The sequence below is a fragment of the Protopterus annectens genome, chromosome 16.part0 (assembly GCF_019279795.1).
Source record: "Protopterus annectens isolate FY-2018-M chromosome 16.part0, PAN1.0, whole genome shotgun sequence".
NCBI lineage: Eukaryota > Metazoa > Chordata > Ceratodontiformes > Protopteridae > Protopterus > Protopterus annectens.
This window is the reverse complement of record NC_056750.1, coordinates 629,107,922-629,132,921: the sequence shown is the minus strand read 5'-3', so window position 1 is coordinate 629,132,921 and position 25,000 is coordinate 629,107,922. Positions and strand designations below refer to the sequence as shown.

Here is a 25,000-nt window from a genome sequence, read left to right as displayed (position 1 = left end):
GAGAGCAGCTACATCACTTTTCTGTGGGCAATCGATCGTGTTTGAAAACATGTAAAATAAAGGAGTCAGGAATGAGAATCATTTTGGACCAAAAAATCATTTACAAGAATATCGCAATTATGGAAGCTAACAAGGTTGACAACAAACATACAGAAGCTAACAGCGAGGATTCCAAGCAGCAACTACCTCTTTTACAGTGTTGCCCCAATAATGGAAAAGTACTGTTCTAACTCTTACCTTCTATTTTTTTATTCTTTTCTAATTATCAAACATTATTCATTATTATTTATCAGCTACTCGTGGTTTGCAATGTGTTAATTGTATTGCAATAACTCTTACTTAATGTTGTTGTATACAAGTGTGTGTGTGTGTGTATGTGTATGTATATACACACAATACACACGTGCATGTGCTTAATAATATATAGATATATATGAACACACATATACATACTTCTCAACTATCCAGATTTTTGCCTCATATTTTTGGTCTGTTCCTCATAAAATTTCTGCTTTTCCTGCAAATTATTCAGGTTTGAAGTCACCAAATAATTATTAAAGAATGCCAGACATCTGAGTTTCAGACTTAACATCCTTCAGTAAATACATAATTCAAAACGTGTTATTCTACCAACTTTCTAAGTTTTTAAGAACAGTTTTAACATCTGTCCCTATTTTGGTGTTTTCTAGTTTTCTAGTTTTGTTCAGATTTCTTGCACTGAGAAGTTGATACGCGCACACCCACACATAAATATTGTCACTCAGTACCCCATTACTGTAAACCAAGTTTACAAATTTTGTTCATTTATCCCTCATTGTCAGGCACTGTTCCACATTTTGAAGATGAAATCTTGACACTGAGCTACGAATTCAGGTAATTTTATTTTGAATTGGCGGTAATTATTGCACAGTTATCCATGTAATTACCTGCTGGCCAAACAGAAAAAATACATTCCCACTTACACGACAAAACCTCTGTCAATAAACCCTATACTGATTGAACAGTCTTTACAACAGAAACTTAAGAGTTTTGAGATTTGAAAAAAAAAAAATCCAACAAACCACCCGTAATTTCCGGAAAAGTGTCATGGTTACGTTTTGCAAGATGGCTGCGCCCGTAAGTTTCCCGTGGTGGATATTTATATATATTTTTTTGGTTGAATTCAAAACTTGCTTAACGCTGTAACAGTTACGTATTATTTGTATCGTATGATATGCTGGTAATATGGGTTAGGAATTGTGATGATACTGTTTTGGGGGTCGCTAGATAACACCGTTCAAATATTGTCATTTTGGGTCTTAAAATGCCGATGTTCCTCCAAGTTCCACATTGAAAGGGTCTGTTACATATTCATTGTGTTAGGATCTTTTGTAACTGATATCCATAGTAGTAATATCAATCAATAGTATTAAAACATATTCATTCATCAAAATAAGTTTCTATAAATAGCATATTTTAACCATGCTGTGAACTTCCTAGTAGAAGCTGTTAGTAGGTGTTCCACATTTTGCCAATTTGTTCCACTTTATGAGAGGAGATAGTGTTCCTCATTTTGGAAATGGAAAGTTGAGAACTATGGAAAGTTGCTGCTTGTTTAAGACTGGTCTTCCTTTCACTGAGCTGCTTTCCTCACACACACACCCACAGTTCTGCAACAGCGTAATGCGCACTTTACTGTATGTTTTCATAGATAATAAAATTGAAAACGTTATTATAGTTATCGTTATTGTAACTATATTGATTTCCGCCTTGAACTCCTAAACATTGGAAACTGTTCTTTATTAGGTTTTCTCATAGGAATGTTTCAGTGGCATGGTTCTGTGGTAAACATAATTCATTGCATATTAAAAATCTTAAGTGCATACAAAACAGTCTATAACGATATATTATCTCGGATAATATAGTATTATTGTAGATTATTTTGTATACACGTGTTTTACATATAGACAAGCGATTTTTTAAACTTAAGAATCTGTTAAAAAGCAAGACAAGATATTGTATTTCCTTCGAGTATCTACAGTATTACGGTCCCAGACTCGAGTCAATGGCCATCAGGTAGAAGTGCACATATTTGGTGAATCGATTCTAGATAAATGATCAACCCGGACAAATTAATTAAGTAAATTAATGTGTAACATGAGCATGTTTAAATTTGGTAAAAAGGTATGGCTTGGATTATCCAGAATCCAATTAAAGCAGATTGTTTTGTTTGGGGACAGCATGGACAGGAGTGTTGCTCTAAATTCTGAGTCTTAGTGTAGAAAATGAATTGTTTCAAACTAGTATTGAGAGGTATTCATGGACAGTCTAAGGAGACGATGCAGGAGAGCTTTGTAGCAGACTTAGGGTTACCACCTGTCCCACTTTGCGAGGGACAGTCCCTCTTTGGGCAGTTGTGTCTTGACAAAAAATATTAAAAAAAAAATGTCCTGAAAAATTGTAGACATAATTATGTCCATATTTTTGTAGCGGACTAGAGGTTTTAAGATCCATCTAACCTCTCTTTGATTCCATCTACAATGTCTTTTTTACCTATTTTTGCACATGGGGTCAGGGTGTCATTTCAGCAGTGACAGTAATCTAGAGCTAGGGTGCACTCTGATGGGTGGCTAACCTTGTCACATTTGTTCTTCCATACCACACACGCATGCTCCCTCACACTCGCATGTGTGGCCAGTTTAGAGAGTTCTTACCGTCTACTCTACAGCTTGTCGTTGGAATGTGAAATAAAACCAGAGCAGGAGACTTGCAGACTCAACACACAAGGCATAGGAAAACCTCTTGCTGTGAAGGGGCAATGCTATCTGCTGCTCTACTGTTCTGCCAGTTATTGCATTGTTTATTTTGCATTTTTCTATAATCTTTTTTTCTGTTTTTGTGCATATGTTGAGATGTAAGTTGTTGGAAATGGTACAAGTCTTGATAAGTTTAAATTATATGTGTTTATCATAGCTGTCTTTTTCTGAGTTTACAGTGCATTCTTGTGTTTTTTGTATTATTCTAGTAAGGCTGCTTTTTTACCCTTATTTCTCATTAATTGACATTTCTATGCTGGTATTTTACATTTTTCTTTATTTTTCATAATTACTGTTCAGTTTCCTGGTATCCCTGTATCTGTTACTAATTTTGTTGCACAGTAGTGTATTCTGTTAGTTTCTGTTATGTCATATGTCTCTTAGTGGCTCTTCCTAGTTTAATTTCTCAAACTATTTTGGGTTTCTAGTACCATGATGGGAATGGGTATGATTAGAGTTCCTGAAATTAGTATTGTTTCAGTCTTTGATGTTAGCCAAGAGTGTGCTTCTCAGCAACTGCAATGTGCCCAGAATTGCCTCATTTTGTAATTAACACATGGTTACATATATTGGTACCATATGAAAGTCCAACTGTAAATTCTTTTTTTTTATTAGCCACATTGTTCTCACCACTTTTGGGCAAGTATGCAAGTCCTGATATTTTTATGACTGTGTGTGTGTGTGTGTGTGTGTGTGTGTGTGTGTGTGTGTGTGTGTGTGTGTGTGTGTCTGTCTTGCTCTTTCTGTCTAAGACACTATTCACTGGATATAGTAGTTTCAGTAATCACTGCTAGTTTTATCTTTTTTTTTTCATGGATTACTATATCTAGTTTTCTCACTTCTGTTTTTTGAACTGTTTGTAATGGGTGATCCAATGTGATATGTTTTATCATTTTCTTTAATCCTTTGTGGTTCTTGTTTTCAGTATCTGTCTGTTATTTTGATGTTTTCATACTTGTTATCACTGTTTTAACACTCTTATGTTTTACACAGTTCATGATGTTTCTGTCTCTTGATCTTTATCAGTGTGTGTATCTATTTGGTTTTTCTTAAGATTATTGTGTCCTTGGTTGAAAAGGTCTTCTTTGCTCTCTGTCCCTGTTGTGTAATTCGTTGCACAATCCAGTGTTTTTCAAATAATTATTTTGAAAAAATTTCTAAAATTGTTATCTAAGCAATTATTGAACCATCACATTGAGAAGTTGTTTGCATCCGAGGTGGCTTTGTGTTGAAATGAGACCTTCATTTTTCAGTTGGTCTACCACCTCATATTTGCATTGCATATCTGAACTGTTTATTTTTCAATAAGGTCCATTTTCTGTTTTTTTTTTTTTTTTTTATTCTTTCTTTATTAAATTTGTTTTTACTGTATGTTTGTCTATATAATCTTCAGTATTTGGAAGGTGCAGCAGATAGTGTTTAATTTACTTTATTCTTTTTATGTGATGTATTTTTATATGCCATGCGTTTTCTTTGTTTTAATTGCTTCAGTTTTTTTTGTTCTTTCTCTTATGACAGTTTCTTGATCTTAGCTTTCTCAAGTTGTGCCAATAATTTTTGTTAAGATGTTACTTTGCTTTGATTTATTATGTTAAATATTGTGTATTTGTGACTTTTGACAGTTTTTCTGGTGTAAGATTTCTTCTCGGTTATAATTTAAACATCTTGTATCAGTGACTTTCGGCATTTTTGTGGTGTAAGATTTCTGTCTATAAGTTGTTTCTTATTGTTGCAATAAACTTGTATTTTTTAATATAGCTGAAGCAGTTCATTATTTCTGTTTTGTCCTCTGTTGTACATCATATCGTCTCTAAGCCTCTTGTTTTGCATGTTCTTTTTCGGTAGATTGATGTTTTTTTTCCGTTACAGGTTGGCAGCTGAAAGCAGTGCCTAATTTTCTGCTAGATGCTATATCCATCTATATAGGATTTCTGTACAGTATTCTCATTCTCAGCTCTAGTGCCTCTGCAAAGGACAGCACTACTTTTTACCTTGGGACCTCTGTCTTCAGTTTTTCTTTTTGATTTATCAGTTTGTATGAGGTAAATGATATGCTTTTATGTGTCTCAGTTTTATCTTGGTAAGATTCTGTAACCAGCAGGGTCCACCTTGTAGAGGTACTGACTATGGATGAATTTATTTCCACCAGCCCTTTTCTTTTCACTGATTTCATCCCTCCATCTGGACCATTTTGGAGAAGTTGCACATTAATGAACAGATGTACAGTAAACCAGATTTTTAGAAAATTATGTTATGAAAGAAAATCTATGTTTGAAACTGAGAATAAGAGTACTTAGAAGATGTAAATTCAGTGTAGGAACTCGGATAGAATTTACATATTGTTCCCCAAGATACAATAACTATGGTAGACTAGACAGAAACTTATGCTTCACAGGAATGTTTAATTGAAAAGTGTGACATTCATTCAGTAACTGTTTCAGCTCATATGCCACTAATTACGAAGATAAAAATACAGGGTAATGAAGTAAAGATGAGTGAATGGTGTTTTCCTACCTACCTGTTAGGAATTTAAAGAGTGGTTAGTGGAAGTTATTTGGGAGTTAATGGAGAAGATTTGAAGGTACACCAGAAGTTATAGCTAGTGAGTGGGGTAAAAATTAAAGTGAAGTTTAAAAAAATAGGGTAGAAATAAAAGAGAGATGGTTATGAAGTAACAAGAATTATTTAGAGGGGCTGATGAAGGTTTTACTATACAGAATAAGGGGAATCTCACAGAGCAAGAAGAGGGACAACTGCAGTGTGTTAAGAGAAAATAAGGCAGTACATGGATAATATGCATGACTTCAGAAGGATTGCTGTTGAACAACTGTGTTTATGATCACTCCAGAGCATGACTTGGGCAACAGAAGTAGAAAGGGTTGTTGCCAAATATCGGGAGCCTACAACAAGAAGAATAACCAGATATCCTGTAGAGGTTATTAGAGAGATTTTGGAAATTTTATGAAGATTTCTAGAAAGCAGAGAAGTGGAGAAATCAATAAAAAGCACAAAATAGAAATATTTATGGAAGTCCTAATATACCAATGTTAGAGGTAGATGAGAGTAAACAGTTAACAATTTAAGATTTGAAGAATGAGATAAAAATAGTCATATATAACCAATTTGTAGGAAAGTCTCCAGGAATAGATGGCATTATGGTGGAAGTTAGGAAGCTAGAAGGGAAGAAAGTGATGATAATCTGGAAGGTTTTGTTTAACAGTATTTTTAAAAGTAGAGGAAGAGCCAACATCCTGGAATAAAGTTGTGGTGGCTATAATTTCTAAAGACAATAAAAGACCCATCAGATCCAGCTTCATATAGGGCCATTTCAATTTTAAACCAAAACATTTTTTTAATTTTAAAATTTTTTAAACCATGATTTTAAAGTGTCTTCAATAGCTAAACAAATGACAAAGGTATTGCCACAATTTATAGATATGGATCACTGTGTTTTTTTGTGGAGGAGAGGCAAACATTTGACAACATTAACAGAACAATGATGATCTAGAGGGAAGCAGAATGTAAGAAAATATCACTGTTGTTGGTGGGTCTTGATGCAAATAAACATTTTGCAGAGTAAACTTGGACGAAAGTACCCAAATAATGAAGGTCAGTGGATACCAAGTAATAAAGAGCTGGAAGATTTTATCTGGGAGGGGAAGATGGCAAGAGTTCAAGTGGAATAAGCTGTTTCTTCCACTAGAACAAGGTGGTTTGGGATTGCCTGATTTAAAGGGGTATTTCAGAGCTACACAGTTAAGGCTCCTATACATAGCACAAGCAAAAAGCTATAATTCAGAGTGGAAAGGGATGATCAAATGGGGGGAGGCTCAAGAAACAAGGAGAGACTGAGAATTTGGATGCAGATCTTTTAAGGAGAATAACAACAACCATACCAAATATTGTATTCATAAACTAGCAGAAAGTATTCTAAGAACTAAGCCAACACAGGAATGGAGAAAGGAGATTCTGCCAATAAGGATGACTAAAAATTAAGAATACAGACAGTAGGCAAGAGGGGGGTTGGAATTTACTGGAGAATACTGGCAAAGGAACCAAGGTTTTGGGAGCAAATAATTAGAAAGTGAAAGGTAAAAGAATATATTTGGACTACAGGCTAGAAATTGCATTCCCTGTCGAGGACTGATATCAGAGGCAAAGATAGAGAACTAGGGAGATCCTAAGCAAAAGACCAGCACTGGTAAAGTTTTTAGTAGAATGTAGAACAGAAGTTGCTGTTAAAGAGAATTAGTAGAGTATATAAAACATTGCAGGATAACTAATAAGAATAAATCTGAGAAGGTTAAGAAAGATTGGGAAGAGAGACTCGATAAGCAATTCACAAAGAAACAGTTGGGATATATGTATGTCTCCCAAATATGCAAAAAATCTAGAAGATTTAGAATCTTTGCTTAGAAATGTTTATATAGGTACTTTTCTACCCGAAGTAGACTCTGAAGAATTTTTCCTCAGCTAGCAAATGTTGAAGGTGTGAAGGGAAAGAAAGAGGTACTTGGGAACATAATTTTTGGGAGTGTAATGAGTTGGCAGACTTTAAAAATTCCCTGCCGGCTACTCTGTCAGAAATACTGGGTGAGCAAATTGGTATAACTAAGGAAATTATGTTTTGAGCTTATGATACAGAATCTGAATTGCTTAGACATAAGGCCTTGCTTAGTCTAATTATCGTGGCTGCGAAAAAAGCAATTCCTAGAAAATGGAAATGAAAGTCTAAACTAACTGTATTAGAAGTAGTGAATATAGCAAAGGTAAATAACAGTTTGAAATGGGATCTTTAGAAAAGAGTAGGCACAAATTACATAGAAAAGAACAGGAGTTGTGAGAACAATACATGCAGAATAAGGTTTTGGAGGAGAAATGAGGTATTAAAGAAGGCAGACTTTGAATGAGCTATGCAATGTTTGACTGATGATGACTAGATTGTAAGTGATGTATAATGTTTGTAATTTAAAAATGTCAGTATGGTTTGCTTTATTTAAATGTAGGATTGCCTGTGTCATAAGTGATTTAATAAAGATGTCTTTATGTAAAAAAAACGAGTGGAGGTAAACAAACCTCAAAACTGTCACTGTTAAACTATTTCTAACAAAATACTAAGCTGTAATTTTTGTGGTTCCTCAAGAAAAGAAATCTTCACTGTTTCAAGACTGACAGATTTTGCTTCCTGTGGAAGGCTCACTGAACAAGTTGCAGTATGAAAATATATTTGGTATTGGCCGGATTGATCACTTTTCACAAGCCAACTAGCAAAACAAAATTATCTTAACTGCAAACATTCTTTCATGGTCTCAATTTCTAAGTGTTATTATTATTATTTTAAAAACACCTTTATTGAAATATCAGTTGTGATGCAGGAAAACTTCCATTTATAGAAACATAGTCAAACTATAGTGAGTTCACATTTATAAACATTGTATATCACATATATTGCTCTGTATAATCAATCCAAGATTACATAAATTGTTCAGTTCCTGTCGTCTCATAAACCCTGTTCCTCCTCCAGAACATTTTTCTGCATGTACATTGTTCCCCCAATTTCCATTTTCTCATATATAATTTTACTTCCAACACTTTTCTAAAGATCCCACTTCCTGTTCTTTTATCTCTGTTATAGTATTCACTACTTCTAGTGTGGTTGGTTTAGACTTTGATTTCCATTCTCTAGTAATTTCTTTTTTAGCAGCCATCAGGATTAAACTTAACAAGGGCTTACTATGTCTAGGCACTTCAGATCCTGTATCCAGTTAAAAAAAATAATTTCCTTAGTTACCCTCATTTTCTCGCCCAGTATTGCTAACAGAGTACTCTGTAGGGAATTTTTAAAATCTACATAACAGCTACCAGCGAAGGTCAACTCAGTCCAACAAAATGAAAATTTCAAACTCTGGTTGCATTAACAGTATCACTTCCCATACTCCTAGTAGATTTCATCAGAACACGAAGTCCATTACTAACCCAGGTTCAATAACAGTTTACTTCCAGTCACATCAAGCTACCAATTAATCTCATACATATTCATATAGTTAATACATATTCATATGGTGGATACTTGGAGACATCCTAAATAGCAATCAGTTGTAAAAAACTCATGAAAGGTTTCCTTTAGAACTCTAAATAGAAAGTTTAAAACATTTAAAAACAATGTCGTATACACATTAATCTGTGCAAAATGTTAAAACAATAAATATGTATGGCTTAATTATAAAAACAATAAAAACTCAAGATTTTATCCTTTAACTTCTAACAAAGGTTTTGTGGGTATACATTCATTTATTCCTGGGGGAGAAGTGGCATTGAGTAAAATGTGCCATTTCACTTCCCTTTTCCCCAACTTTGCCTTCACATTACCTTCCCTAGGACTAATCCTATCTTGTTCTAAAATTGCAAATTTGAATGTGTTGCTAGTAAAACTTGCTTCTAAATGCCTATACAAAGCATTATTCAAATCTTTTTGCCTAATACAATACAGGTGGTCATATATTCGATTTCTCAAACGCCTGTCAGTCTTACCTACATAAAAACATGGACAGTTGGTGCATGTGGCTAAATAGACCATGTGTTGTGACAATTACCTTTCTTAAACTTAATCACTGTCCTGTTAATATTACCTAATGTAAGTTTTTTTTCTTCCATCACTACATGGCACTGGTTACAATGTCCACATTTGCTAGTACCCCCCATGTCCTTGCTTCCATTTCCTCTAGAGATAAAAGTTGTTTCAAATTTTCTTTTCAAGTTACATCCTGTCTTATATACAAAATGGAGTTTATTCCCCAGTGTTTTGTGGACACCTTCATCACACCTCAGTATATTCCAATTTCTTTCTATAATATTTTTTATGTCCTTGACAAAGGGATTAAATTGCAATATACATACTCTATTAAATTTACTAGTCTCCTCAGTAGTCGCAGTGTTACTAGACCCTTTAGTTGTTCTCCTATCAGCCTCCAACAGGGGCTTGTATTTTTTCCCCCACTCCCGCTTAACATATTTAGTGGTGTCATCTGTTAAGTGCATTGGAATATCCCCCCTCTCTAAACATATTGCCAATGTTGTCTATTTCATGTACCATCTCCCTATAGTCTGATGTAATTCGGGCAGCTCTAATACATTGTCCCTTAAGAATAAGAGTTGCTTGCAAAGTCTGCTTTCTATGAATTTTGGACTTGAAACCACCTGAAGCCGAGTAATGTATGTATCTAAATAAGATGTACCCTTACTACTGAAACTGTGTTTAAATTTAAGATATGTACTCAACTTATTCAGGTGTTCTACAAAGGTCCCCATCTCTTCAACAGAACCAGTCCATAAAATAACTATATCGTCCAAAAATCTGACATAACATCTAACATGTTGGTACCATACATTTTTAAAAATGTGTTCTTCCGTCCAGTCCAGAAGCATAAGGTTAGCGTAAATAGGGACGCATGCGGCGCCCATAGCTACCCCCAGGATTGCCTGAAGTATTCTCCTTCATAATATATGTAGTTGTCCAAAACGAAACACATGAATTCCCCTAATAAACTCACTATGTCCCAATCAAGCTGTGTATATCTTTTTATACTATTACTAAATCTAACCAAATCATCATCCTTAGGTATACATGAAAACAGGCCCACTACATCAGTGGTTAAATATATTGAATTTTCCTTCCACAAATGGGGTTTTAATCGACTAAGAAATTCCCAAGAATCCTTCACTATGTGTGGGACCTTTTCATATATAGGTTTCAACCATCTATCAATCTGAAGGGAAAGGTTTTGCTCTTACTACCTGATATTATGGGGCGAAAAGGGGGGGGTCATCCAGTTTGTGCACTTTAGGAATTCCCACAAAAGTAGTTAAACTGGAAATTCAACTCGTAAAAATTTGTAAATACCTAAATACCTATATCTGTTCTATTATCCAATAAAAATTCTTCTAAGTAAGAATCAATTCGCCGATGGGCTATATTAATTTGATTAAATCGAAGAAGTTTCATACTTCCCTGAATTATTCAGAATATCATATATTTTGTTAATATAATCACTGGTATCGTACATAATGATACCCCTCCCTTGTCCGGTTTCATTATACGTATATCATTGTTACTGCGTATTTCATTTAAACTTTGATATTCCCTTTTACTAATATTAAATTTCATCCTAGTTTTTTTGCTGTTTTCCTGATACCTATATAATTCATCCGTCACTACCTTTTCATAAGTAGCACGGATATTATCCATAGGGGGCGTGAAATTACTTTTCTTTTTTAATTCATTGTTCATTTTACCTCCTTCTCATCCTGAAAATAAAGCTCTAGATTTTCTCAGAAATATTTTGAATTTTATAAATTATCTACTAAATTAAATTTCTTATTTGGAACATATTTCATACCCCTAGCAAATAACAAAAAGAGCTCTTTCTCAAGTTTATACTGGGCATAATTAAAAAATACTAAAATCCCCCATACTGTATTTTACCCCATTTTGCTGAATTATATGCTGTTCCACGAGTGTCCTCCTTGATTCGTTTTTCTCCATCCCCTGTTGTACGGTTGATATTCCCAATTTCTGTTGTGCTGTTTCCTGTAATTCTTCCTGTATTCCCCCATCCAATTCTGTTTCCTTCCTCCTAAAAAATGGCTGTTGGTCTTATTGCTACTATTGTAATACCCTTTCTAGGTGTAGTGTTCACCATTTTCTTTTTGACCTTGTTCCTTTATATTTATTCCTCCACCTATATCTTTCCCTTTATTCCACCTATATGCTGTACATTTTTCATATTGCTCAATGACCCTTCTCAATTTGTGACACTTCCTGTCAAATATTTTGTTACTGTTTTTTTCTCTACATCAAATTGTTTGCTGTACAGTGTTTCCCATTGAGAAAAAAAGTAAATCTTTCAAGATTATTTCATTCGCTTCTTCCACTTCCTTAAACATCCTACATAGTTTATTATCATTACAATTAGTAATAAATTCCATGAACCTAAATCCAAAACTGTCAAACATTTGATTGCATTCAAGTATGTTTGCTTCAGACAATTCAATTCCTAAGGGTTGTTTAAAAAAATGTAAACTCATGGGGTACAGCCTTGAGCTCGATGCAGGGTGGTAGCTATGGGCGCCACATGCGCCCCTATTTGCGCTAACCTAGTGCTTCTGGACTGGAAGGAAGAACACCTTTTTAAAAATATATGGTACCAACATGTTAGATGTTATGTCAGATTTATGGACGATATATTTATTTTAAGAACTGGTTCTGTTGAAGAGATGGGGACCTTTGTGGAACACCTGAATAAGTTGAGTACATATCTTAAATTTACACACAGTTTCAGTATTAAGGCTATATCTTATTTAGATACGTACATTTACTCGGCTTCAGGTGGTTTCAAGTCCAAAATTCATCGAAAGCAGACTTTTAGCAACTCTTATTTAGTGTTTTCCAGTAGCCACCCTAGTAGCCAGAAGAGAAATATTCTTAAGGGACAATGTATTGGAGCTGCCCGAATGACATCCGACTATAGGGAGATGGTACATGAAATGGACAACATTGGCAATATGTTTAATTAGAGGGGATATCCCAGTGCACTTATAGATGACACCACTAAGTATGTTAAGCAGGAGTGGGGGAAAAGTACAAACCCCTGTTGGAGGCTGATTGGGAAACAACTAAAGCATCTAGTAACACTGCGACTACTGAGGAGACTAGTAAATTTAATAGAGCATGTATATTGCAATGTAATCCCTTTGTCAAGGATATAAAAAATATTATCGAAAGAAATTGGAATATCCTGAGGTGTGATGAAGGTGTCCACAAAACACTGGGAAATAAACCCCATTTTGTATATGACGGGATATAACTTGAAAATAAAATTTGAAACAACTTTTATCCCTACAGGGAATAGAAGGAGGGACAGGGGGGTACTAGCAAATGTGGGTGGACATTGTTACAAGTGCCATGCAGTGATGGAAGAAAACAAACTTATATTGGGTAATATTAACAGGACAGTGACTGTTTAAGAAAGGTAATTGTCAAACGTAAAACATGGTCTATTTAGCCACATGTACCAACTGTCCAAGTTTTTATGTAGGTAAGACCGACGGGCATTTGAGAAATCGAATATATGACCACCTGTATTGTATTAGGAAAAAAGATTTATTTGAATAATGCTTTGTATAGGCATTTAGAAACAAGTGTTACTTGCAACACATTCAAATTTGCAATTTTAGAACAAGTTAGGATTAGTCCTAGGGGAGGTAATGTGAAGGCAAAGTTTGGGGAAAGGGAAGTGAAATGGCAAATTTTACTCAATGCCACTTCTCCCCCAGGAATAAACAAATGTATACCCACAAAACCTCTGTTAGAAGTTCAAGCATAAAGTATTAAGTTTTTATTGTTTTAATAATTGAACCATACATATTTATTGTTTTAACATTTTGCACAGATTGTATTAATGTGAATACTACATAATTTTTAAACTTTCTATTTGGAGTTCTAAGGGAAACCTTTCATGAGTTTTTTTTTACAATTGATTCCTATTTAGAATGTCTCTGTAAGTATCCACCATATGAATATGTATGAGATTAATTGGTAGCTCGATGTGATTGGAAGGAAGCTGGGTTAGTAATGGACTTAGTGTTCTGATGAAGTCTGCGATTCCTATTTAGGATGTCTCTTTAAGTATCCACCATATGAATATGTATGAGATTAATTGGTAGCTCGATGTGATTGGAAGGAAGCTGGGTTAGTAATGGACTTTGGTGTTCTGATGAAGTCTGCTATGAGTAGAGAGTAGATGAAAGCGCTTAACCCTTGTTTTGTATAATAAAAGTGTTTGCTTCAATGGCCCGTGCTCTAGCGTGGTTTCATGGGAAGTGATACTGTTAATGCAACCAGCGTTTGATATTTTTCTTTTTGTTGGACTAAATTTTTAAAATCTGCCAACTCATTACATTCTGAAATCATATGCTCATAGGTACCTTCATCTTCCTTATTATACCTCCAACATTTGTTATCTACTTGAGGAAAAATTCTTTAGACTTTTGAGGTATAAAAGTATCTATACAAACACTTCCAGGCAAAAGTCCTAAATCGTCTAGACTTGGTTGCATATTGGGAAGCCATATATATATGCCCTCCCATTATTTGTTTGTGAATTGCTTATCTAATTTCTTTACCCAATCTTTTCTGACTTCCTTTGATTTTTTTTTTATAGTTATTGTGCAATATTTTATACGCATTACTAATTATCCCTTTTTAACAACAGCTTCTGTCCTAGAGTCATTGAAAAACACTACTAGTACTCCTCTTTCACTTAGGATCCCCTTATCCTTCTTTGTCTATACTCTATGAATCCCTGAAAGGAAAGACAACCTTTGTAAAGGATTTTAGATGGTTGAGATGAGACTGAGGGAGGGCTGAACGACTCTAGCTGGTTTTGTGATACTAGTTTTGATATAGAAATGTTGATATTACAGTAGCAGAATTTTGATGGCCGAATTGCATACTATTAGCAGTCCAACACATAGTCCATCAGTTCCTGATTGTACATAGCTGGGGATAATTTTCAGACATTAATTTTTAAAAGAGGATTTAGGTTATCTGAAGTTTGTTTCTGTTGATGGATCTGAATGCTTAGAGAATCAGGTTCATTTTAATTTGGTCTTAGTTTGGAAAAGGAGGTTTATGACATTAGCTTCCTTGTAGGATGTAATTAATGTTTGTTTCCTGTTGGAACTCTTTTGGGTAATTTTGGAGTGAGGCTTCTCTGTATTTTAAGAAATCAGTTGTCGTCTGTTTTGCTGTTTGATTTCTCTGTTATCTGGTAATAAAAGTAATAATCTCAAGGCAGAAAACTTCAATAGTGGTTTGATGAGAGACTGCCTGAGGTCTTATCTGATGGGCAGAATTTTTTTTTTCTGGCAGTGGCTGTTTCAGTTTTCGTTGTGCTCCAAAGGGTTGTCAGAGTGAGGGGCAGTACTGGTGCCTAGTTAGAACATGCAAGTTTAGACAGAAACTAGCTCTTATGATTTAGATTTGAGGAAACATGACTTTTTTTCCTGTGTGCGTGTTTTTTTTGCCCTCTACATACCTAACCATCAAACCCCAGAGTTTTGCTTAGGATGAGAGAGAGAGAGATCAGGAGCGGTGCTCTCATTCAGGTAACCATGAGGGTGCTTTAGCCCTAGCCCTCGATGGCATGGTGGCAGTGATGCCTTTAGATGATTTAACCCAGCTTCTGGGTGGTGGTGGGAGTTATTGTCTTGCATTGCATAGGTCCGCAATGCATTTATCATGAAAGGGAACACTTCTTGACACCAGTGTTGAAGGCTGTTACAAGACAGTGTCTTGGTGAGAACAATGCCAGCCCCCAGTGTGCTGACTTTCATTACTTACTGCCCTTCCTTTTATAGTCCCTCGCAGTTAGGATGTGCATATCCTCCCTTGTCAGGCTCACAAACATCTAATCCAACGTGGGTCATCTGGGCTATAGTCAGGTTTTATTCCTGTACTCCACTGGAGCTGGATGAAGGAACATGACCTAATGGCTGAACCAAAAAACTTTATTCTTTGCAGAGTAAGAGACAAAATGACCTCTAATTGAGTGGTTTAGAGATCATGTCTGAGATATTTGTTAATGTCCATTGTTATTACTGTTTTTTCTTTCCAAGAGGTAAGATTGGATTCATTAGGTTGTGTTTCTGTGAAGAAAAGTAGCCCAAGGACATCATGAGTGGGAAGGTTTGATTTAGATTCAAGATGGAGGCTTTTGTCACCCAAAGTACTGAGTTATGCATAGTCAGACCAAACAGAATTGAATAAAGTATTTGAAGGACTTTGGGGAAAGGGTTGTGGAGGAAGTCCTTGACATATAAGCCTTTTGGGTTCTTTGTTGGGAAAATCTTATAAGAAGATGGTAGAACTTTGCCACCTGTTTGAATGCCTGGCCTTTGGCTTTGAAAAATTAGTTTCCTTTTGAGAAAGTGACAAGAATGATATTGCATGATTTAAACCAGATCTCTGTTTTACACTGTGCCAGTGTTTTGTCTTGAAACCAGGAAATGTATGTATTGCACTAATCTGAAGTCTAAGAGTTTGGTTTCAAGACGAAAGAAGGATTGGTTTCATTTATCACAGATATGAAAGTTAGTGCAAAGGATGTAGACAAATTAAGTGAGACATAATAAGCTAATGTCGTAATTAGTGCAATGACAGTGATTATAATGGAGAAAAAGAAAATGTCTGTGTAATAGAGGCACTAGTGCCTCTGTCACTGGCTAGATGGTTCTGATTACCATATGAAACCTAATGTCTTCATTGATGGTCATAAAAGGGTGATAGTGCAGACAAGAACTTAACTGCAAAAATATCAGCCTGTTTACTTTTGCATCCTGTTATGTCTGTATTTACTATTGTGGTCTGTTTCAAAAACTGTCATTTTCTGCCCTCTAGGTTCTAGAAATTACTTTTTTAAGCCTATTTAATAAATCATATCGTAAATTGCAACAGAAGTTTGCATACTTTAATTGAAAAGAAAACAGACTGTAATGTCTATTATTATCATTAACTCCAGTGCTGCATACATTTCTAAATTCACATGAAACCCAATTATTTTGCATGTATTGTTTGTACAAATTCCATTTATTTCTATGAAATTTACTCCTTTTCTTTTTCAAATATCTGACTTTCTTCCTTTCCTTACATTTACTTTCATCCTTATAATATTTAGAACTTCTGCTTGCAAGTAGTGTTTGTAGATATTGATCCCTAGTTTTTAGTTTTTTTTTTTTTTAGTAGCAGTAGCAATAACAAACTCTACTATTCTGTCTAAGTTCCATCAGCTCCCATGTCACAGCTGACCATAATCATTTCCATTTGTCTATTTTTTCCCAAGAATTTCTGTCAAAAGTATTCTGTAGTGAATTTTTAAATTCTTCTAACTCATCACATTCCCCAAAAAACATGTTTTTAGTTCTTCCCCATCGCATCTCCAACATTAGCAGCTTACCTGGGGTATAAAAAATATCTAAGCAAATTGTTTGTGCAAAAATCCTGAACATTCTGGACTTTGTAACGCACTTGGGTGCCCTATGGATTTCTTTACATTGTTTGTAAATTATATCTCTATTCTTTTTCCAATCTTTTGTAACCCTCTCTGACTGATTGTCATAGTTACCATTCAGTATTTTATATTCCATACTAATTATTCTTTAACAGCGTGTTGTGGTCTAAACTTGACTAAAGCTCTACTAAAGGTGTTCTTTCCCTTACCACTTAGTGTGTAGGTAAACAAAAAGGTAGAGATGTCATTAGTCTCGGTCCTGCAGTACAAACTTCTTTGCCTTAGCTCAGTATGTTATCTTTCCGTATGAGTTATTTGCTCCCAGTATCTTGTTTACTTAATTTCCTTTAATAAATTTCAACTCCCCCCTCTTGCCTACCTACAGACATCCCGGTTTGGTAAAACATCCTTTCTCCAATCCCATGCTGGATTGCTTCTTTATGAATGTAGTATTTTGTCTGGCTGTCGCTATTCTCCTTAAGAACTTTCATCAAAAGTAGACTCCTTGTAACTCTTAAAATCACCCCCCCCCCCAATTCTGTCATCATCCTTTTCCATTTTGATTTATAACCTTCTGCTTTAGTTGTGTATAAGCCTTAACCTTGTAAATTTGAAGTCCCGTTTCAAATCATTTCACTTTGAGCCACTTTGTTCTGTGGCAGATCACGTTATCCCACTTAACTGTTGCCCACTTAACTGTTGCACTCGTTCTTTCTCCAAAATGGTCACCTCTTTGTTAAATGCCAACCACATGTTCTTTGGTTGATAAAAATGCCTGACCTGCATATAATTCTAAAATGGGCTAAGAACATTTTCACTACTTGAATATTCTTATCCAGAAACAAGATCTTCCAGCCTCCTATTTTTCGTAATTTTTTGTCTGTGTAGTTTCTTCCAACACATCCTTAATTGGATAAACACAGTCCTTTTTTAATCCATACACTTTATTACTTCATCTTATCATGCCCCCATAAGTATGGGTAGTGTTGAAGAAATTCACATGTAGGTACATAGTTCACTGCAATGGCATTTGCTGTATCTTTATTTTATATAGTTAAAAGACTTGAAAACAGTCTCAGAATGTTTCACAACACCATTATTATTTTTTTTCTGGCGTTATCTAATACAAAATAATATAATCTGCAAGTAAAGTTACCCTTTCTCTATTATCATAGCAGGTATGTCCTTGAAATTATGAATCTCTTATTTTCTTTGCTAAATGTAAAAAAACAGAGGGAAAAGGGGAGGCATCCCCTGTTTGTTTTATCTGTTGCAACATAAGAGAGAAGATTTTCTCCTTTTCTCCCTCTTAACTACGTTTTTTTTAATTATGCACCATCAGAAGAATAACTGGTTCATTGCCCCATCCCCTCAGCTCTTCAAGTGAAGTGCAAAAAAGTAAATAAATAAAAAGCACTTCACTGCAATAAGCTGTAATCTACATTGGAAGTGATCAGCTTATTACAGTTGGATCTATACCTCTCCAGCTCTCCCACTGAAGGGAAGAAAAAACTGATGTTCCTTCTACTGACACACTGGCCAGATGCACCACACACCCCCTCCCCCTTGCCCCAGCCATTCCAGTCCTGTTTCTATACTCTGTCCCAACCTTCCTTCAGCATATTTTATTTAAAAAAAAAAAAAAAAACTCTTCTTTTAAACTGTAGCAAACTGTTTGCAACATTTGTAGCACATTTTATACCCTGCCTATGAGGAGCACTACAGCGCTCAGGTTTTGGGTTAAAAAAATTACTTTTAAACCATAACAAACTGATTGTTAGGTTTAGACCACACATGGAGCACTACAGTACTCTGGTTTAACTGCAAATGCAATGCTGGCTTTTAAAAGTTGGTATTGCATTAAGGAAAGATCAGGCTCTACTGATCGATCCCTCAACACTTTGTGCCCGGGGCAGTTGCCCCTCTCACCCCACCCTAGCTGTGCTGCTGTGTAGCCTAAATGCTCCAATTACTGGTTTCCTTTTGTTTCAGCAGACCATGTATCCACTTTGTTCTTTGTGCTCACCAGTCTGTTTTTGATTTTCATTTGTTAACTTAGCAAACAAACTGGTTCTTAGAGTCATCTCAGCTATGAACTGGGTCAGGATGCACAAAAATGATAGTATATTTAAAGATATGAAGCGCAGATTAATGGGAAGCAGACACGTTTAACAAGTATGCGATTGACAGGCATAGAATGCAATAGTCTTCTTCACAGTAAGTTGTACAGGGAACATTTCAGAATGTACGTGTAGATATGTATGTTTAGATAAAGGTAAAGAAAAAAATACAATAAAATGTCATAACACATAATAAATAAAGGTTATTTTTTAATTGCAAGGAAACTTTAGATGTCCTTCCATATCACTGTTACAGTATTCATAATAGAAGGGATTCCCTGCCAAGGATAGCCCAACGTCCGTCCAATATACCAAAGCCTTTAGTTCTTAAAGGTGATATATGTCACATGTACACTCCCAGTTCAAAGAGTAGGCATAAAGGTGATGTACAGGCACACAAGTACAGGACTTCTGTTCCACTAGTCTTAATGCCATTATTGAATGTCAGACTGAACACCTTTCTTTTGTGTTGGTTACTGAGCCGTTTTTCAGATAAGTGCCCCATTGAGGTTTCTCCTTTTTTTTTTTCTTTTTTAGTGTTGGTTGATTTCATGTCATCCAGAAAGGAAAGATATCAGTGTGGGAGGCAGATTCCCCATAAAGACTGTCACGACCAGTGTCTCTTCTGTTTGGGTGCTTCCCATGACAATGCAACATATTCTTTCCACCAGCTTTTGTCCGCAAGACCGTACATAGTCTTTTCTCCTCCTTCTCTAGTTATCTTGAAAACCAGCATCTTAAGCTGTTGGCTTAAGATTCTATGGCAGAGTCTTCCCATCCCGAGGATCAGCCATTGTCCAAGAAAACATCCAAAAAATTCTGATATGTCTTCTGTCCAGCCTCCCCCAGGCATCTCTCTTGAGGCTAGTGAAAGTCCAGGGGATTGTCCGGTGGTTGCTTCAGATTCCTCTGCCACAACCCAGTTGGAAGCTGACTTCTCGCATGTCCTCGGAGGCTTTCTAGACATTTGCTCCAGACATTGAAGGGGAACCTTGGCTGATTATTTCCAAGGGGCCAGGGGGGATTCTGCAAATTTTAATTGGGGAAGAAATCCCTACTACACTTATTTAGTGTCATCAAGGGTTTGATCTTTCCAGGGTGTGTTGTGCAGGTGTCCTGCAGAAAACAAAACAGAAAACCAAGCATATTTCCCTTGCAGTTAAGGATTTCCAATGAGATTGGCAGGATTTTACTTAAGGGTTGTTTCATCCTTTAATGGCTCCTCAAGGTGTCTCTGTGCCTGCTCCTTCCTGTCTTCCACTCCTCTTAAAAACATAGGGAGCTGAACTCCTCTGATGGGGATCCGGATTCTGGGGAAGAGTATTTAGTCTAGTCTTCACCCTTGGACTGTGGTTCAAAGGAAGAAGATTCTATTGATCCAGATTCCCCTTTACAAGAACTCCCCTTTGGGGACACTGTTACTTATATGATGGAATTCCTTAAGCGAGATTGCCTTCAAGTTTCTGATATCTAGAAAACGTATTATGAGCTCCTTCAGGTGGAGTTTGCCAAGCCTTCTGCTATGCCCCAGTTCTGGCTGTCCTCTTGGATACCATCTCAGCAGCTTCTGTGGCCCCTGATTCTCATCCTCCAGCTCCCAAGAAACCTGACAGGTTTTACAAGGTGCCTGATGAATGTAAACCTCTGTATAAATTCCTTTCTGTAGTCTGTCAAGCCCTCCAAGCTGTTGTCCTCTACCATGTTATTTCTTTTAGTCAAGGATAGTAGGGCTATCAAGAAGCTGGGTAAAAACGTTTGCCACTTTGTCTTTTAGGGCCATTAACTACCAGACTTATATGACCAGGTACTATTTGGTCCTCCTTTCTCTGGTAATTTCCAGTCATCTTGATTCTGAGGGGAAGGCTTCTGAACTTTCCTTGTTGGGTTACACCTCTCAAAATTGCCCTCAGCTCAATTAAATGCAGTTATGATGCAGCTGATACTTCCTCCAGGGCTCCTTATTTGGTTCTGTTATGAGATGTTACTTTTTGCTTCGTCTTCAGACTTTGCCTGGTGACATTAAGTTCAAATTATTGGATGTTCCTTTGGATAATAAAAACCTTTTTGCTGCTGCTGAACTTTTTAAGTCTCTCCAGGATAAGGGCAAAGCCTTGCAGGAGTTGAAACTTATTTTTGTTTTTCCTGTTACAAAATTTTAGAGGAATTGCCCTCCAAATCTGCTTTTGTTTACAGGCAGTATCACTCTGTGCCCAAAGGTAAAAAAGGTTCTAGGTATGTGCCTCCTAAGTCTACTCTGACCCCTACTTCCCAGAAACCTAGTTTTCAGTGTAAGCCAGGTTCCGTTTGACAGTTTGCTTCTCCTTTCCCATAGCCAGGTTCCTTTCATCCCTCCATCTTTCTGTGTCCTTCCCAAATTGGTTAAGAAATCCCAACAGACTCTTGGGTTCTGTCCATTATCTTCCACGGGTATTTCATGGTTTGGAAATCCCTTCCTCCCTTTTTGGGCATCCCTGAACTTTCTCTGAGTAAAATCCTTTCTCCCCCCAGAGGTGATGGATTCTCTGTTGATCCAGGGCACCATGCAAATTGTACTCCCCACCCGGGTAGGGAGGGGGTTTTCTTCTAGAATACTTTGGGATTCTAGGAAGGAGGGCACTTGGAGACCAGTTCTGAACCTTTCCCAGCTCAACATCTTTCTTAAGATTCATTCCTTTTGGATGGTGTCTCTTCAAACCTTATTTCCCCTTCTTCTTCTACCCCAGGCCTTTCTGGTCTCTCTGGATCTCAAGGATACCTTCCTTCATATCCCCATCCATCCTCTTTTTTCAAGGTTTTGTGATTCTTTGTTTCTTCCTTGCATTTTCAGTTCTCTTATTTGCTCTTGGGCCTCTCTGCTGCCCCAAGGGTGTTGACCAAATGCCTCTGTCTGTCATTGCCTTTTGCAGGATGAAAGGGATTCAGATCTTTCCTTATCTAGATGGTCTACTCATTCAAACTTCCTGCCTCAGGCCTCTGCTTCAGGATCTCCAGTTTACATTTTCCTTGTTGCAGGGTCTGGGATTCACAGTAAACTTTCAAAAATCAGCTCTGACCTCCCTCTCGGATCATGTTTTCTTTGGTTGCAGGTTCTAGACCATCCCTATGCCGGCATCTCTGCCTTCCCCCAAGGCCCTGTAACTTTTATTCATTTTTTCCATTTTCTTCTTCACTCATAGCCAGGGAGTTTTTCAGGGTCCTCAGGTTCATGGCTTCCACCATTCCCATGCTTTGTCTGGTCAGACTCCATATGAGAAAGCTACAGTGGTACCTCAAATCAGTGTGGCTTCAACATTGCCATCCCCTGGATTTCCCAATCCCCATTCTTTCTTGTCTTAAGCTCAGTCTTCAATGGTGGATTCTTTAACTTTCATTCAATGCTGGGCTTCCTTTCTGGGCTCCAGCCCTGACTCAAGATCTCTTTACAGATGCCTCAGACATGGGAAATGGGGCTTCCTTCAGCTCTCTCAAGGTTCAGGGTCTCCAGCCTCTCCATCAGAGGTTGAACCACATCAACATAAAGAGGTTGGACCACATCAACATAAAGGAGACAAGGGCTCTGCTTCTAGCTCTTTAGGCTTTTCATTTCCTATTTCATCCAGGGCCCCTCAAAGTTTTTGAGACAACACCACAGTGATGTGGCATGTCAACAAACTAGGGGGTACAAGGTCCTACCTTATTTGCAGATTAGCTGCAAAGGTCTGGGATCTAGCTATCCAGTATCAAGTGATTCTTTTCCCTTGGAGCATAATCTACTGGCAAAATGTTTGAGCAGGTCCAGCACACAAGCTCATGAATGGATGCTTCACAGAGATGTGTTCCTGGACATTGTCCATCGGTGGGGTATTCCTTGGTTAGATCTTTTGCCTCACCTCTGAACAGACAGCTTAATCAATTCTGTTCCAGAGTCCCAAATACTGTGGTTTGGAAAGTGGGCACCCTGTCTTTTCCTTGGAAGGGGATTTTCTTTATGCCTTTCCTCCCCTTTCTCTGCTGCCAAGAGTCTTGTACAAAATTACCCAGGACTCTCCCAAAATCTTGTTAGTGACTCCCTTGTGGCTCAGCCCCATTCTTTCTCACTTGGCTTGGACAGTCACCACAAGTTGCCTCACCAGGTGGACCTTCTCACACAAGACAAGAGTTTTCCATCCTAACTTGCCCACTCTTCAGCTGACAATGTGGGTAATAGGCTTTTGATCCCTTTTAGGAACATCTTTTGATCCCTTTTAAGCACATCTTTTCTGAGGACATGCTTCTGGTCCGCAGGAAGCCCACTACCAGGAAATCATGTTTGTCCAAATGGAAGAGATTTTCTGTCTGGTGCCTCTCTCACCATCTGGATCCCCTATCTGTGGAGGTTCCTCTGGTTCTCTCTTATTTGTTGTATCTACTCCATACTGGGTTGGCTTATTCTTCAGTTAAAGTTGACCTGTCAGCAATTTCTGCTTGTCTGCCTTTGACTCCTCCTCTAGCCTTTTAGATCTAATTTCTTAAAGGCGTCCTTCATATCGGGCCTCCCAGGAAGCCTGCTCCACCTTCCTGAGACCTTAATTTTCTCCTTTAAAAGGTTGACTTAGGTTGCTTTTGAGCCTGCTTTTTCAGCTTCCTTAGCGTATTGTTCTTGGAAGACTCTTCTTCTTTTGGCTCTCACTTTGACTAAGTGGGTGTTTGAACTTGAGTGTCATGGCTGTTCCTCCTTAATTAGTTTTCCACAGAGGTAAGGGTGTCTGCACATACTAATCCATCTTTTCTTGCCCAAGGTGGTTAATGCGTTGTCCCTTTTAATTACTCTTTTCAGTTGCCTTCCTTTTTTCCTTCTTCACAGTCTGCCAGTGAGGAGGTTCTTCACACCTTGATTTGCATGGACAGCTTGGATATTATTTGGATAAAACTAAAGTTATTTACAAATCTGAGCAGCTTTTTGTTTCCTTTCATCTCAGGGTTTTGGGTTCAGCTGTTTCTAAGCAGACTATCTCTTCCTGGATTTCTAAAGCCATTTCTTTTTGTAATTTTTAATGGTAAATGTCTTTCCTCTTCAATAAAGGCTGATTCAGACAGCAGTTGCTTCCTCTGGTGCTTTTTTCAAAGGGCTGGATACTATTTCCACCTTTGAGGCTGCTACTTGGCCTTCTGTACATACTTTCACTAATCATTATAAGTTGAATGTTATTTCCAAGGCTACAGCTGTTCAGTGCCATCCTCCTCCTAGGTTACTTCTTGAGTTTTTTGTACTCTTCCTTCTGTTATGAGTACTGCAGCAGTGATATGGAAGGACATAGTACAGTTATGTAATATCTTACCATAACAGTAGATGTCCTTCTCTTCACTGTTGTAGTATTCACTTCCTCCATCCTGCCCCCTCTTCTCTAGCCTTTTCTTCTTGCCCTCCTGGCTGAGAGGTCTTCTCTCTCTCTTTTCTTCTTCTGGATACATGTGTTCTTCCTTATCCCTGGGGACATTCTGTTTCTCCTGGAGCTTCTCCAGTTCTGACTGTGCATCCATATATTACCTTTATGCCCTATGCCTTGTGCGGGGAGGACATGTGTGATGTACAGCACCTGTAAGTACTTAAGGCTTTGGTATACTGTCTGGACATTGGGCTATCCTTGGCAGGAAATCCCTTCTGTTATGAATACTGCAACAGTGAAGAGAAGGACATTTACTGTTGTGGTAAGATTTTACACAACTGTACATTTTATAACCAGTAGTGTTTGCTATGTGTTTCCATTTTTCCTGTGCTTAATGTAACGTCTAATTACTGTATCAATGATAATCTCTCAATGATGGATCTCAATTATAACTTAATAAACATCATGTGTCAAACATAATGTCTCAGTGATGTCTATGCTTAGCAATATTATATGTAGAACTCCAGCTTTAGGCTGAGAAAGTTAACCAGTTGTAAAGTTACTATACAGTTTGCAGTGTTACAGCTAAGAGACTATAGCCACAGTTGCTTGATTTGCTTCTGTTTTATGTGCCGTGTTAACTGCAGTTAAGACCTATAGGGGAATAGCACTTG

At 37.1% G+C, this 25,000-nt stretch overlaps 1 protein-coding gene across 1 annotated transcript in view; it reads left to right on the top strand.

Moving 5' to 3' along the window:
• Positions 1–1,042: 1,042 nt before the first annotated feature.
• NGDN (neuroguidin) overlaps positions 1,043–25,000 on the top strand; it is a 579,874-nt gene continuing 555,916 nt past the window's right edge. Inside the window, exon 1 of the mRNA XM_044058154.1 lies at positions 1,043–1,116. Within this exon, the coding sequence (XP_043914089.1) occupies positions 1,087–1,116 (30 nt within the window). The 5' untranslated portion in view covers positions 1,043–1,086. The remainder of the gene's footprint in view (positions 1,117–25,000) is intronic.